This window comes from Balaenoptera acutorostrata, chromosome X, assembly GCF_949987535.1.
Source record: "Balaenoptera acutorostrata chromosome X, mBalAcu1.1, whole genome shotgun sequence".
Lineage (NCBI taxonomy): Eukaryota > Metazoa > Chordata > Mammalia > Artiodactyla > Balaenopteridae > Balaenoptera > Balaenoptera acutorostrata.
Window position 1 is genome coordinate 117,771,512 of NC_080085.1, and position 15,719 is coordinate 117,787,230.

General features: G+C 44.5%; 2 protein-coding genes across 3 annotated transcripts in view; both read left to right on the forward strand.

Moving 5' to 3' along the window:
- Window positions 1-457: 457 nt before the first annotated feature.
- FHL1 (four and a half LIM domains 1) overlaps window positions 458-15,719 on the forward strand; it is a 60,386-nt gene continuing 45,124 nt past the window's right edge. The window contains exon 1 of one of the 2 annotated variants that reach the window (XM_057538065.1): window positions 458-608. The gene's annotated coding sequence lies outside the window, so the exon portion shown is untranslated. Of the gene's footprint in view, window positions 609-805; window positions 825-15,719 lie in introns of those variants that run through there. The other variant, XM_057538066.1, reaches the window with a different exon arrangement.
- On the forward strand, window positions 6,735-10,761 carry LOC103019103 (chromobox protein homolog 1-like). The gene is made up of 2 exons (XM_057537702.1): window positions 6,735-6,771; window positions 10,052-10,761. The coding sequence occupies exons 1-2, from the start codon at window positions 6,735-6,737 to the stop codon at window positions 10,621-10,623; spliced, it is 609 nt and encodes a 202-aa protein (XP_057393685.1). The 3' UTR covers window positions 10,624-10,761.

Genomic DNA, 15,719 nt, shown 5'->3' on the forward strand with positions numbered 1-15,719 from the left:
CGGTGAGGCCACCTTCGCCCGACTCTCTTTGTTGCTCCCACCTCCCCAGCGCCGGCCGCGGCTGCCTGCAGTGACTCGTGACTCCCCGCCGGCCTCGAGGGCTGCGGCGCGAGGGGCGGGGGTGCCCCGGGCGCCCCCAGCCTGCCCTCCCCTCGGCCTCCGGGGCGGGAGCCGGCCCTCCAGGAAAGCGCTCGCCCCTATCTCCTCGAAGCCACCTTCCCCGCGCGGCCGCGCCTTGCAGTCAGCGGGCCGCCCCCGAGGCGGGGGCACGTGGCCGCGCGGGGTGCGTGGCGCCCCCGCCCCGCCCCCGGCCGGGCCGGCTCCCGCGCGCGCGCGCGCCCCGCACAGCAGCCCCCGCAGGCCGAGCCCCGGCTGGCGCACGCCCCGCCCCGCCCCGGGCCAGCCGCGCCCGCCCCCGCCCCCGCGCGCGCGCACCCTCCCTCCCCGCCTCCCCCGCGTGCCCCTCCCCTCGCGCCCCTCCCGCGCCCTAGATCCAACGCCCGGCCGAGGGGGCTCAGTCCGCAGCGCAACCGCCGCCGCCGCGCCTTGGCCTCGGTGCTGGCAGCGGCCGCCGCCGAGACAGCCGCGCGGGCGAGCATCCCCAGGCAGTAAGCCCGCTTTCTCTCCGCGTGTGCGTGCCTGCGTGTGTGCCTCCCGCCCAGCGGGCCCGCGTCCCGGGAGAGAGGCTGCCTCCTGCCCCGCAGGCGCCGGTCGCGGGCTGGCCCCCGGGGCGGGTATCCGGGGCCTCGGGCCTCGGCCGCCCGGCCGGGGGCGGGGGCTGCGGGATGGCCGGCCGCGGGGTCCCCTCCTCTGCCCTCCCGCCGGTGCGTGCCTCAGCCTCCCTCGGGCTCTCGCCGCAGGGGTGGCGGGCGGAGGGGACCGGGAGCGCCTGGAGGTGGGGGAAGTGGGAGGGAGGAGGGGGCTCTCCCTGGTTTCCTCTGCGGAATGGTGGGGAGTGGAGAGAGAGGGAAGGGGGCCCCTGGGCTTTCTGCCCGAGGATGGCGGGCAGTGGGGGGTTGGGGCGAGGTGGGGGGCACCTCTCGGTTTTCTCAACGAGGATAGCCGGCCGGGTGGGGAGAGCGGGTGAAGATGAAGTGGGGGGCTCCCCTCGGTTTCCTCCTCGAGGACGGGGAGGGAGCGAAGGGGAACCGGCCTCGGTTCGCACGACGAGGCGGGCGGGAGTGGGCGTGGGAGGGAGTGGAGGTGAGGGGCTTCCAAGGTTTGCTCGTCGGGGATGCTGCGGTGGGGAGGAGGAGGGGGAGGATCCGCGCTGGTTCTTCTCTAAGGGGATGGCGAGGGGTTGGCGAATGGGGGTGGGGAGTGGGGGGGTTTCAGCTCCAGCGCGAAACCTAGAGAAGCAGGAGGAAGGTTTTGTAACATGGGTTGAGCCTTAGAAGGTGGATTTTCAAAACTGCAGGGTGTGACCTTTCCGTCTCAAAAACCGTGAAATCCCTACAAGGTGCCGTCTGTTCTAGGCTCTGGGAGAGAGGTTTCTGCTTTCGAAGTTTCTCTTTCTCTTCCATTCCTCGCGGCCTCTTCTCAGGCGTCCAGGACTAGGTGGAGGTTTGGAAATCAGCAAGGAAAGATTGTGTGTGGTTCGTGTTCGGTGCTGTATTATCTTCTGCGTTTGAGACAGTGCGGGATTCTCAGGTTTGTTTTGATTGCCCTTTACAATAAAAACCCTGTACCAGCGAGACCCCTTGGGAAAAGAAGAGAACAACGTTTATTAAGGGGACTCCAGGTTTGGTTTTTGAATTTCCTGAAGTGCAAGAGATACGTCGTTGTAGCATTTTGCTTGGCTTTCAGAAGACGTAGAAATAGAATAAACGTATGTCTTTGCTGGAAGTCCCCTATATTCATTTAAATTATTCCATTGGGATTATCTGAGCCCCCTTTGATTTGAATTTGGAATAGAACCAGTTTTCCTAATTGGAGCCATCATTTTGTAATTGCCTGTAATTCGTTCCTGGGTTATCAAATCTATGGCAAGCTTATAGAGCAGTAGGAATAATTTTTTTTCGTTATCTTGATTGACAGTTTTAATGTAAATTTTATGTTGTTCTTTGGAAATGTGAACATTTGCAGAATAGCATACATTTAAATTATGAGCCCCTTGGAATTTTGCAAAGCCTTTCCCTCCCCAGCTCATCTCCAGGAACAGAACCCTCCCCGTTCTTTACACTGAGGAAGCAAGGGCTTCTGGGATGGTAGCTTTGCCTTTGGAAACTCATGCTCATATTTGCTTAGGAAGAATACATATTGAAAAGGTTTAGGCCTTTAATGTGGTGACGCTATACGTGCTTTCCCATTTTGGTTACATAAGGTTCCAATCTAGTCTTTACCTTCAGTCTTTAAAAATGCTTATTTAACATTTTTCAGAGCAAATATAATCTTTATGCAACAGGAAATTGGTCAGATACGCCATGATTTGTGTGAACCACCTACCAGTAAGTATATAGTCTAAGACTACCATATGGATTCTGTAACCATATATGGTTTTTGAAATTCTAGGCTACCATTCCCATATTGAATTTTTGGAGAAGGAAAGCGTTTTTTTGTTTTTTGGGTTTTTTTAACCAAGTCTAGATTTTTGAGTGAAACTTTTAAAAAATGGTGCAAGATTTAAATTGGGAAAATTCTTCATATATGACACCAGGAAATTGAAGCTAATTTCATATGGATCAAACTAATGGACCACTTGATAATTTATTTGTGTACTGGAAATGATAAACTGGAAACGTTTTAAGTGGAAATAGAGGTATTGGTCTCAAAGGTGGACGAGAATGCATTTATTTTTTTTTATAAATTTATTTTATTTATTTATTTTTGGCTGTGTTGGGTCTTAATTGCTGCGCGCGGGCTTCCTCTAGTTGCGGTGAGCGGGGGCTACTCTTCGTTGCGGTGCCCGGGCTTCTCATTGCGGTGGCTTCTCTTGTTGCGGAGCATGGTCTCTAGGCGCGCAGGCTCAGTAGTTGTGGCGCACGGGCTTAGTTGCTCCGCGGCATGTGGGATCTTCCCGGACCAGGGCTCGAACCTGTGTCCCCTGCATTGGCAAGCGGATTCTTAACCACTGTGCCACCAGGGAAGCCCCGAGAATGCATTTAAACACTATTATTTGCACCATTTCTAATGTTAATGTGATACCCATTCTATATACTGGGCAATGATCTTAAAATAATACTTTAAAAATACAATTTAAATCTGACTGTTTTTTTCTCTTATGAATAGAATGCTGGGAGTGGTGAAATCTTTTGCAGAGAGAAGCATGTGATGGTGGTGGGCCTTAAGTTTCTCTAGACAAAAGGAGTAAATGGAGTGTCTTTTACGCAGCTTTTTAAGAACCTGTTGTTTGCCCCGCGGGACTGGAGAAGGGGAAAAAAAAAGATAAGGAAACTTGAAAAATTAACAAAAATATGATCAGATATCTTTCTAAATATTCTTTAAATTTTTGCTCATATCCATTTGAAAAGTAATTTGTAAGTCAAGGCTTTGCGTAAGACATTGACTCTTACCTCTAACGTTTTGAGGTTAAGAAAAAAAACTGTTCACTGAAGGATGGCAGCTAACCTCCTGAGGCTGATCCTTCCCTCTTTTCCTGCTTCCCACCTCCCGGTTGCCTTCTTGCCCTCTTGTGCCAGCAACTTTGGCTTTTATAATCTTGTGGGAGTTGAACAAATGTTCGTGCTTGCTTGAACTTTGGGCCTTATCTGTTTGGCTGCTTTCCCCAACTTTTGCCTACAAAATTTTTTTGGTTAATTGAATTTTCCAGTTGTTTAGGTTTGGAGTAAAAGGGAGCAGACTGTAATTATTTTCTCTTAAAAGATCTTTTCTTTCAGCTCCTGTTGGACGAGAGCAAAGAAAGTTTCTTTCTTTCTTTTTTTTTGTCAACAGAGTACTTAATTAAGCAGAATATATGACCATTTATTTATTCAACCAACATTTACTGAGTTGCTGCCTCTGTTAGAGGCTCTGTACTAGGTGCCGGGATGCACAGTGGATAAGAAATGGCTCCTGCTTTCTGGTGCAGTTATTAAAATGAAAAGTAGACAGTGAATTCGTTGTGCATAATCAAGAGTTGTCCAGAGTCTTTTGGACTTTAACATAGCACTTTATGTACAGTAAACATGCTTCAGCCATGCAAACAGGGAAGCCGTTTCTTTCCAGGGTATTAGTCACTGCATAAATTCCATCTCACCTTCCCAATGAAGACATACTTTGTCAGTTTGGGTAATAACATGGTTTATAAGTCATCTTAAGGTCAATGGCCTTTTAAAATTTTATGTAAAGTAATTAGGACATAGCAGATTCCTTGATATTAAAGTTCAGCATTTTGTATGACGGTATAGAGTAGTGAAAAGACAACCAGGCCAGCATTCTTTCCTGTGACTTAAAGCAGCTTCTGACAGCAAATTGGGCCAAAAAATTTATTTTTCTATGGTCACCTTTGAATTACAGGTACTAACGAATGATGGAGCCCAGAGGAGTAGATAAGACTAAATGGGAGGGCGAGTAAACCTTTGTCCTCCTGCTGGGTTGCCTACCGAGGTGGTGGAGAATTCCCATCTGCAGATAGTGCTAGACGAGTGGTTTTTAACTGGGGCAGTTTTGTCCCCTAGGAGACATTGAACAATGTCTGGAGACAGTTTTGGCAGTCACAGCTTGGGGTGTGTCTAGTGGGTAGAGGTCAGGCAAGGGGCTTAAACATTCTAGGATGCAAGGGGCAGTCCCCCGCAACAGAGAATCATGTGACCCAAGTTGTCAATAGTGCTAAGGTTGATGTAATTTCCTCTATGAAATGCAGTAGAACTTAACTTCAGGAGAGTAGAGAACACTAACAGTGTCTTGACGTGACTGAGTTGTTGGCTGAGCTTACTTTACTAGTCTTTAAAGTGCCTAGTACCTGAACATCGACCCAAATCACGAAGACCAATAAAAGCTACCATTTATGGTATTTAGCTCTGTGCCAGGCACTTGTATACATTGTCTAGTCTCTTCATTTTTTAAATTAAGAACCAGGCTCAGAGAGGTAAAGTAATTTGCCCTCGGTTGCACAGCTGGTCGCGGTTAGGAGACATCAAAATTAAGATTGTCTTACTCCTCACAAGTTCATGGTTTTGAGCACAACGTCGTACTGTCTCCCTTGTGGTGTGCTCTATTCAAAGTCTTAACAAAATTAAAATTACTACATGTCCTATATACCATTGAGTTTGCTGGAGAGTAATTAAAACCATGAACATTAAACTTGATCATACTTGAAGTAAGTGGCCAGGAGTAGGGGGCGAAAGGGAACTGGTTACTTGAAGGCCTACTATAGTTCTAGAAAATATGTGAGTTGAATTTACACCCATTATGTAATTTGATCCTCAAAGGAACTCTGCAAAGTGGTTATGATGCACATTTCACAGATGAGGTTAGTTAAGTAACTTGTCTAAGATTGCACAACTAATAAGCGGCAGAGTTGGGATTTGAACTTCAGTCCCGTGACTAAGCCACTGTCCCTTGCTGCTTGGTCTGGAGCTTGGGGTTGCTGAAGGCGAGTGAGGCAAGGAGCCTGCTGCAGAGAGGTGGGTGACTGGTCCTGGGTAAAAAGTCACTTCGGAGGTAATGTGTTGTAGACACAGATCACATCCAGGTGGAGAATGGAGAGGTGAACTCTTATACTCTACCTTCCTCAGCTGAGGAGAATTCAGTTGAACATGAAGTTTGTTCTAGAGATCTACCCGCACTGAGCCTGCCGTTGTCATTTTGGGGAACTTTATTGTCTATCTTCCTTGAAAATTTTACTTTTTATGGTGGTAAAGCTGGAAGTTACCTAATTGTGTTTATATCCTTTCTGCAGCTTACCTTCAACCTTTTTTGGACTGTCGTATAGAACTTAACAAAGATAGCATTTAGTTTTGTAGTCTTTGTACACAATTTAAACATTTGTTTTTGCTGTGGACGTTGTTTTTATAACAAGCGTCATCAAATTCATATTTGTGTTTTCCATATGGGGGGTGTGTTTTGTTTTGACAGCTAAATATTTATTTTAACTTTTGATGTGTTGTGTTTTAGAGCATAGCAAGAGGAAAAAAAAAAAAAACCCAGCCCAATAGCAACCATATTTTGTCTGGAAAGCTTTTTTTTTTTTTTTTGTGGGTAGAAAAAGTACCTCATGTTTCATTTCATTTACTTTAAACTGGAAAGGAATTTTAACCATGATTCTCAAGGGCCAGGATGCTGGAAAAAAAAAAGTTATTTAGATAAAACGTATGTTTTGATTTCCACATAGGACTGTGAGCCATAGATTCTGATTATAATAATAATGTCCTGATTCTGACTACAGCAGCCAGCCACTTGGGTAATCAACCACTGTGTGCAGACACGCATTGCGATACTGTCTGATTTCGTACCCCCGCCCCATGATTTTAGAGTAGACTTGAGAGATCTGGTAAAACTTGCAAGAATGCACTAATCCTTTTGAAAATCAATTTTTTAAATGATAAGAGTGGTACTTTTTCATTGTAGGGAAATTTAGAAAATACAGACAAGCCTAAAGAAAATAAAAATCAGTTATAATCCACCACCCAGAAGTTAGTGACAATGTTTTGTATTTCTTTTTTAAATGCAGTGATTTTTTTCATGGTGGACTCAAGTCCATTGCAGAATCTCCAACTTATAAGTGTAGTCTAAGGTTTTTAAAAAATTTTACCAAAAGATCCTCTGAATTACTGTTGCATCTCTAGATAGACGTCATGGTCATGAAGAGTGAAATGGGAACGCCACCCGAGAGTTAGAGAATGATCATGTGGCCTCCTCATGTAAGCTCCTTAAAATTCTTCCTCCTCCAACTTGAGTAGTAGAATTTCACCACTAGAAGGGACTGTCAAGACCCACCCCCTGCTTTGTTTTAGAGATGAGAAAACTGAGGCTCAAAGGGGCCAAGCACCTGATCCAAGGTCATATGATGTGTTAATGTCAGAGCTCCAATTAGAAGTTTTAGGTCCTCCATACTAGGTAAGTTTTAATTTCCTAATTAAAAACTTCACAGCCAGAACTTTTTGTTGCCTTGTCCCTCAAAAGAACAAGTTATTATGGTGAAAGTATATTAACTATGTACTGAAGGATACCAAAAAGGCCAATTTTTTCCTAATTTCAGAAAATCATCAAAACAGTTGTTTGCAGAAATTTATCATATTATTTGCCTTACTGAAATTGAACATTAGTGGTGGGGAACCTCCTTTTTGCATCTAACCTTTGATTTCCTCTGGCCTAGGGAGCAAGTACTAGTACCGAGGCGTATCGAATATGCCTAGAGTCACAGAAATCCAGCAACGACTTCGTAAGAGTCTTTACACATACTAGCCTGAAAGACCCCAATTGGAGCCATCGCTGCATGAAAGTTTTCTTTTCCTTTATAAAATGAAATGTCTGTTAAAATTGTGGTAAAGTTCAAATTGTGGGAAAGAAATGGTAAAGACTGCATTTGCTTCCAGACTCGGGTAGGAAGTTAAGTTGTAGCAAATGCTGGCACAAGCGCATGCGCGCACACCCTCACATGCGATTGTTGTTTTAAATCTGGCGCTGTTAAAAAAAAAAAATACGTTCTTCGGCTTCCCGCCCTTTCTTTCTTCGCCCTCTTTGTTCTTTCTGTAGCTGTGTGGGCCCCTCTCTCTTCGTGTCTCCTTTGCCTGGGTGTCTATTTTACCCTCAGGGTGACCTTTTTTCGGTCCAGTGGACTCTGCCCACTTTTCTTTTTCCGGGCTCCAGAGTCATCATCATGTTTACCTGCCGCTGCGTCTTCCCCTTCCCGCATTTGCCAGTATTACAGTTACCCCAACCTGGGCCAGTTCCGTTTTCCAGCCTAGGATGGTCAGGGAAGCTGCTCTCCAGAACAGGTGTCGGGTGAGATCTGGTGTCCCTTGATACAGAAACGTCACTGTTCGAATAGAATTAAACAAAATACATCTGGAGATTACATAGGCTGTGTACACATGTAAACCTGTGAACGCAAAATCATCCCTTTTCTACGGCCAGGGCCCCAGCAAACACTGAAGCTTCGTGAAATAATGAACATGGATACCCACTGCCAAGGGCTTACTATTTGAACAAATGAGAAAATTGTACCCTTGCCTAGGGGTGTGCTGTGAAGTAGTTTTTGCTCCTGTTCCTCATTATTGCCTGCTAATGAATATGTGCATTGTCAGTGAGCCGCCAGCTCTTCCCAGCTTCCTGCAGTACACTGTATTTCTCTTCTGAAAATGGGTTTTTCTCTGTATTTAAACCAATGAGATTTGCTTGAGCTTCATTTTGGAACTACTATGGGTGTAAAATACACAGATAGAAGATACATGTGTACTGGCTTGGTAAGTGCAGTGAAACCTAGGAAAAGAAAAGAGCAGTCAAAGTAAGTCTTGGTTGCCAGCACTCTACGTTTTGTGGGATTTATATTTTATTCACGCACCTAAAAACTCTGGTTCTAGGGGCAGGACAGGAATAAAGATGCAGACGTAGAGAATGGGCTTGAGGACACGGGGAGGGGGAAGAGTAAGCTGGGACGAAGTGAGAGAGTGGCATGGACATATATACACTACCAAACGTAAAATAGATAGCTAGTGGGAAGCAGCTGCATAGCACAGGGAGATCAGCTTGGTGCTTTGTGACCACATAGAAGGGGGTGGGATAGGGAGGGAGGGAGGGAGACGCAAGAGGGAAGAGATATGGGAACATATGTATATGTATAACTGATTCACTTCGTTATAAAGCAGAAACTAACACACCATTGTAAAGCAATTATACTCCAATAAAGATGTTAAAAAAATAAAATTAAATTAACAAACCAGAAAAAAAAAACAACCCTGGTTCTTACATATATTCAAGGCATAAAATGTTCCATAGACTTTCTAATCACAAGAATTTGCAATATCCACCGAGTTCTAAATGTGCTTTTCAATACTAAGGACGTGATAGATAGGAATGTAGAGATGTTACTGTCAAGGTTGTTTTGATGAGGATGGTACAAAAGTAAATTTCTCTACTCGATTAACAAGTTTTGTTATTCACTTTCAGTTTTAGAGTGCGGATAAGGCTGCTTGGCTCCTGTCAGAATAAAAATGTGTGATTTATTAGGAAGAGGTTAAGGACTGGTTTTTCAGTGAATCTCTGCCGGGTCTAGTATTAGACTTTATTCTTGTTTGGGAAGCTGATGGCCAGCATCTGTCTATAGACATAATCAATCATCTGTACTTTCCTGTGACCAGTTGAACTGAAGTAACAGGTGCCCCCCCCCAGGTTTCTTAGAGACTAAAGAGTACACACACACACACACATAAATTCCAAAAATTTGTGTATCACTAAGCCATAGTAGTTGATTTAGACATTTGAATTAACAAAATTTTATGTTTTTCAATAGTTTGTAAGAAATACCCTGTAAATAATGGTAGTTTCACATACTTAAAACAATTTTTATAAAAAGTCCTCAGGCAGATGGCTTCTAGAAGCTAAGGAGACACTTTAAGTTCCTTGTCAAAGATTCTATGTCTCCAGATGCCAGGGTCAGTTCAAATTTTCAAATTCTAGGCCCTTCCCTTCTAGGCCATAAGATGCAGAATTTTCCAATGTAGTAAGCACACCTAACCACACTAAGGAAAGAAACCAAGCAGCCAAGCTAATAGGAGGTGAAAATGTATACTTGCATCTACAGATAAAGCAGTCGGCCTTTGTTAGAGACACTTTTTAAATATCAACTCCCCCCCAATTTATTAAAGAATAACTAACAGATATAATTGTATATAGTTAAAGTGTACGGCATGGTACAATAAATAAATCTATTTTAAATAAGTTACAGTAGATAGATTAGTTTGGGATGAACAGATACACACTACTGTATACAAAACAGAGGTTCGGCTGAGGGGAGGGCCGCTTCAGGGAGGGGCTCAGCCTCGGTCAGCAGGCTTGTTGCTTTTCTGGTCGCCACTCCCCCGGCCAGCCCGACAAGACGCGCCAGTAGCGGGGCACCGGTTCCTCTCGGGCTCGTGGGCGCTGCTCTGAGCCCCGTCACCCTTTATACCAGAAAGCTGGAGGGCACCATGGGGAAAACAAAACAAGAAGAAAGTGGAGGAGGTGCTAGAAGAAGAGGAAGAAGAGGAAGTGGTGGAAAAAGTTCTCGACCATCGAGTGGTAAAGGGCCAAGTGGGGTACCTCCTAAAGTGGAAGGGGTCCTCAGATGAAGACAGCACATGGGAACCAGAAGAAAACCTGGATCCCCCTGGCCTCATTGCTGAGTTCCTGCAGTCACAGAAAACAGCCCACGAGACAGATAAATCAGAGGGAGGCAAGCGCAAAGCTGATTCTGATGCGGAAGATAAGGGGGAGGAGAGCAAACCAAAGAAGCAGAAAGAAGAGTCAGAAAAGCCACGAGGCTTTGCCCGGGGTTTGGAACCGGAGCAGATTATTGGAGCTACAGACTCTAGTGGAGAACTCATGTTCCTGATGAAATGGAAAAACTCTGATGAGGGTGACCTGGTCCCTGCCAAGGAAGCCAATGTTAAGTGCCCACAGGTTGTCATATCCTTCTGTGAGGAAAGGCTGACGTGGCATTCCTACCCCTCGGAGGATGATGACAAAAAAGTTGACAAGAATTAACTCTCCTGAGTACCAGCCCCTGTCACATCTGACTGTGGGTTTCAAGTGGGGAAAGAAAGAGTTCTACTTGTCTTGACACCATAGAGGTGGCTTGAGAAGATGTCCTTTGAAGAGCCAGTATAGCTTCTGTGCCCTACAGCAACCCAAGTGCTTTAAAGCTGCTCCATGCTGTATAGTTTGCACACCCATCCCTGTGGAGGGGAAGGAGGGTCAGTGTTTCAAGGCAACCCATTCTGAACTTTGCTGAGAAAAGCAAAGGGCTTTCTATGAAGGACAAAACTTGCAGAATGGGATGTGGGAGAGCTATAAAGATACTGTAGATCTTCAAAGAGCATCTCTGCAACCCACAGCTTTCTTCCCAATAGTGTTAACTCTGCATTTTTACAGCATAGCATGTATGTAGTTTTTGGCTATTACTGGTGTATTATTTGGGGTGGGAGGGATGGGGGGGAAAGAAGGGAGATGGGTTAGGGTCATTTTTGTTAAAATTTGGGGCCTGATGGGGGAAGTGGTGAAACAAAGGAAAGAACAACTAATGATGATTTGATTCTGTGTCCAGAATATTTCATCCTTTCAAAAAATGTCATTGGCAACCTAAGTGAGGACTGTGAGAGACTGTTTAAAAGCTGTGAATGCCTGAAACTTAGAAGCCAAGGTGTTTCCTGCCTGAGCTTAATGCTGTTCCCAACAAAGGACCAAGCCAGTTAAGTTACCAAAGCTGCCATTTGGGGGATGGAAACTGGTTGAGGAGGAAAAGTCTTATTGGAGTGGATACACAGGCAGGTCATTCTGTCTTAGAGGTGATGATTCTTGAAATTGACAAGAAGACCCTTTCTTTTCCAATTATGAAGTTATAAATATCAGCTTCTCCATCCAAGCCACTGGCTGAAGTATTTGGGGAAGGGCAGAGGGTGGTATAGGAGGTGGGAGAGTAGGGAAAGACAAGGGCCGGTGCTCTTAGGGTGGAAAACTCTTGGAACCTCTGTTTTTTGAACTTTGAAACCATTGGTGGCAGGGTTCAGTCACTGACAGCACGAGTTCACTGAATCACTTCAGGAGTTGAATGATTTCTGAAGCCCTGGTCTCAGGAGAAGATTAAACTTTCATACTGGGGCAGTGGTTCACTTTAAAACAAAACAATATTTTTTAATCCTAAGAATTAACTAAAACCCAAAATGCTGTCTTGAATCATGAGATCCATCAGTTCTTGACATCGTCTAGACCTGCATCTAGAACCCCATTGTGAAATCATTTTAGGCATGTGTTAGGTTTCTGTGAAAACTTTTGTTTAACTGTTAAACTTTATACCAACACTGTCAGTTTTTGTCTTAATGAAAGTATAGATTTATAAAAAAAACACAAAAAACAAAATAGATGAACAACAAGGACCTACTGTATAGCACAGGGAACTATATTCCATATCTTGTAATGGAAAGGCATCTGAAAAAGAATAGATATATTCATATATGGATAAGTGAATCACTTTGCTGTGTACCTGAAACTAACACAACATTGTAAATTAACTATGCTTCAATTTAAAAAATGGTTTAAAAAATAACAAGAAAAAAGAAAATGAAGTGTACAATGTGATGATTTGATATACATGTACGTTGTGGAATGATTATCAAGATAATTTAATACCCACTGTATGGAGTATCATTTATGTACAGTAAACTGCATCCAGTTAAGGCACACAACTTGACGAGTTGCGGCAGCGGCATAGAGCCGTGTGGCGCTCAGTCCCCCCACGCTTCCTCGTGCTCCTTTTGCAGCGCATCCTTCCCCAGGGAACCACTGATCTGCTTTTGTGTGAGAGCTGCTTTCTAAACTTAGATTTGAAAGTTTGTGGATCTTTCTCAATCCAAAGACCAGCTATGAATCCAGAACGCTGTTTTCTTCTCTACATTTAAGATCAAATAATATGACAAGGAGATTCCAGGTTTGACTTCTTAGAACCTTTTCCTGGTGGCCTAAAGACGAGTACTGAAGATTTTGCCTGCAAGTAAACCACAGTCTCTTTATTGAATAGCCTCATTACATACTTGGATTGAGGGGAAATCAGAGCCAAGAGAGAAACAATCCTGATAAAACAGAGAGGCAGCATATGCTCTTCTGAAGTAGATAGGGTGAGATGTCAAATCCCTCAAGGACAGGACAAGTAAAGTAATTTGAATTTTGCTTCACACTTATTCATAAATTAAAAATGAAAGCATCAGGATAAATGTTTTACACCTGTAGGTCTATACCTCCAGCTAGTGTGTGTATGTAATCATTATTCAGGAATAACCCTATCCCTAGAGCCTTCCAAAAGATTTGAAATGGGTTTCAGAGGGAATTTTCAGTGGATGGAAGATGTACCATCTTTACACACTTACGTGCACAGCCGGCTTTTAACATGCTGAATGTTGCTTTCCCATTGATATATTCAGTTGAATGAATGATTAGGCAATTTAAGGGCTAGAGTATTGAGACGCAATTTGTCCCTTCCTCACTCACCCCCTCAAAATAATTCATGTCACCGTCCTTTTATGTCTAGCTGGCTCTCCTTTCCATTGCTGCCGCTCTGTCCTGCATCTAGTGTCCATCTGCCACTCCTGATTTCTACTGTTTCTGCCCTTCCCTGCTTTCCTTTCCCAGTTTTCTTCCTCCTCTTTTCTGTCTCCTGATGCTACTTCTCTTACGCTGCTCTGCTTTCTCATGACAAAGCTGTTTTTATAAACATCTCCAGACCAAGTCATCAGCAGACTAATTCCAACATGTCAGATGTCATCTTGGAGACTCTTTTTCTTTCTTTTTGTTTTGTGGTCCAAGAATTTCTTCAGACTCCTTTTTTTTGGGGCCATACTGGAGGTCTGAGAGTTGTGAATGGTTGGTTTTCACATAATCAAAGTTGAATATGTTTGCAGGGCTATGTTATAGTCAGTCTTTGAAACCATGAATCATTGAAAAGAAATGAATGATGTACATTACAGCGTTCCTGTGAAACTTCCCTTTACAAAGCTACAGCAATTAAAATGGTCTTGAGGTAAGGAGATGTATTGTGCCTCAGAATGTACTGGAAAGGTTTTTTTGGTTTGGTGTTTTTTTTGTTTTTTGGGTTTTTTTTTGCCACACCATGCGGCTTGTGGGATCTTAGTTCCCTGACCAGGGATCGAACCCGGGCCCTCGGCAGTGAAAGTGTGGGAGTCTTAACCACTGGACTGCCAGGAAATTCCTGGAAAGGGTTGGTTTTTTTTGTTTTGTTTTAAAAAACAAAAAAACTTCAATATTTGTCAAAATCTCTAGAATGCACAGCAGAAAGAATGAACCCTAATGTAAACTATTGACATTAGTTAATAATAATGTATCAGTGATGGCTCATCAACTGTAAAAAAAAAATGCAGTAATGCAGGATATTAAAGATAGAGGAAACTGGGAAGGAGGTATTGTGGAGGTATGTGGAAACTACTTTCTGCTCAATTGTTCTATAAATCTAAAACTGCTTTTAAAAAATCTATTATAAATATTATTTTTCACTTGGGATTCAGAAATACAATGAATATATCAGTCACTTTTTATTATTAATTTGTAGATAAAAGCGCAGTGTTTGTTTTTAAGTACTAGTAACGTAAGAGAAGTGCCTCTTCGTGAGTGCTGTAACTTGTACCATCGGTTCCCTGAATAGTGAAAATGTGAGTTCCCGGGAGAGCTGCCTGGCACCGTTCACTGCTGTCCGGTTGCACAAGAGTTACTGAGCAGGTTAGTGTGAGCACTGTGTTGGGGCTTTGTCTGTCTGCCACCACTGGGGCATCGTGCCATCTTTGTGGTGGAGTGGAGCCCTTGGCTTGACAAATCCCGTGCCCTACAACCCAGTGAGCCCTTTTTTGACCCTTGCATTTGTGGTATCCCTAGCAACAGTGACGATCGGTGAGCTCATGCCAACTCTTGCAGCCAATATCCAGGTCAGAGTTTGATTGCTTTCGGCCAGAGGCTGTTGCTTGGCTTGTAGTAGCATGGACCTGAGACCAGAACCTCTGGGCAATTACTCAGCGTGGCCAGTGTGACAGTAAAGCATGTGAAAAGATGAGGTCTTTTAAGGTCTTATTGCCAATGGTTTCTATATACTGGAACTGGGTGATTCTTTTTTTGTTGACCTGGGTGATTCTTACGAGCAACTGCAAGTACGTGTTGCTTCCTTGAGCTGGCTGTGTAAACAGAACATTCTCTGTAGGCGATAGTAGGTGCGGGGGGCAGGGGGGGTCAGGCCTGAGAAGGACGTTGAGGCTGAGGGAGACAAGCAGACATTGGGATGGTGTTAAAGTCACTGGAAGAGGAAAAATTGAGAAAGCATCAAGAATTGGAATATAAATGACGGCAGTCACTCAAGGAATCAAGGAATGGATGTCTTGGGGATATGGTTGTTCATGAAATGCGTCCATCAGGTCTGTGATTAGACGCAGGGTCAAAAACTTCATACAGTTAGCTGCAAAAATACTCATGAAGGGGGGAGTTGGTTATGGAGTTCACCTATTTAACTCATTAAATTTTATTGTATATTGGAAGAAAATTTTTAATGTATGGATCTGTTACATATACTCATTGTTATACCTGTTATTAGAGAAGCTTTCACGTATTTTTTTTCTTGATTCGCTGCTTGACTGGTCGACTGTACATGCGGTCCTACCTCTGTTGGAAGCAGCAGATTTTAACGGGGGGAAGGGGAAAGAGGGGACAGAGAGAACCTCTCCCTTGAGTCAGAGTCCGCGATGGAGGCTGGGGATTCCAGTTTGGCTGCCGAGATCAAGGGTTACCGTGGGCTGGTGGTGAACCAAACGGTGGCACAGCCGCTGCATTCCTTGTGGTCACCTTCACGATTGACACCGGGTTCTGTGAGCTGACTTGATTGTACAGCAGTTCCTGTCCATTGTAGAGGCGGCAGAACTAACCGTCTGGCCGAAGCATCCTGCGTTTGCCCCACAGGTGTAGACAGGCCCGGTCAGTCAGGAGGCCTGCCCCAGTCATGCTCCTCTCAGCCACGCTGCTGGAAATAGCTAGAAGGCCTGTGGAGGTGCAGTGGCGATGGCAGGCAGGGCGGGTATGTCACAGCGTCCTCTTGC

Bases quoted from the DNA above. Each gene is read 5' to 3' on its own strand.
- LOC103019103 (XM_057537702.1), top strand. From the start codon at position 6,735: ATGGTCATGAAGAGTGAAATGGGAACGCCACCCGAGA. The intron at 6,772-10,051 runs GTTAGAGAATGA...CCTTTATACCAG, and splicing joins AATGGGAACGCCACCCGAGA to AAAGCTGGAGGGCACCATGG.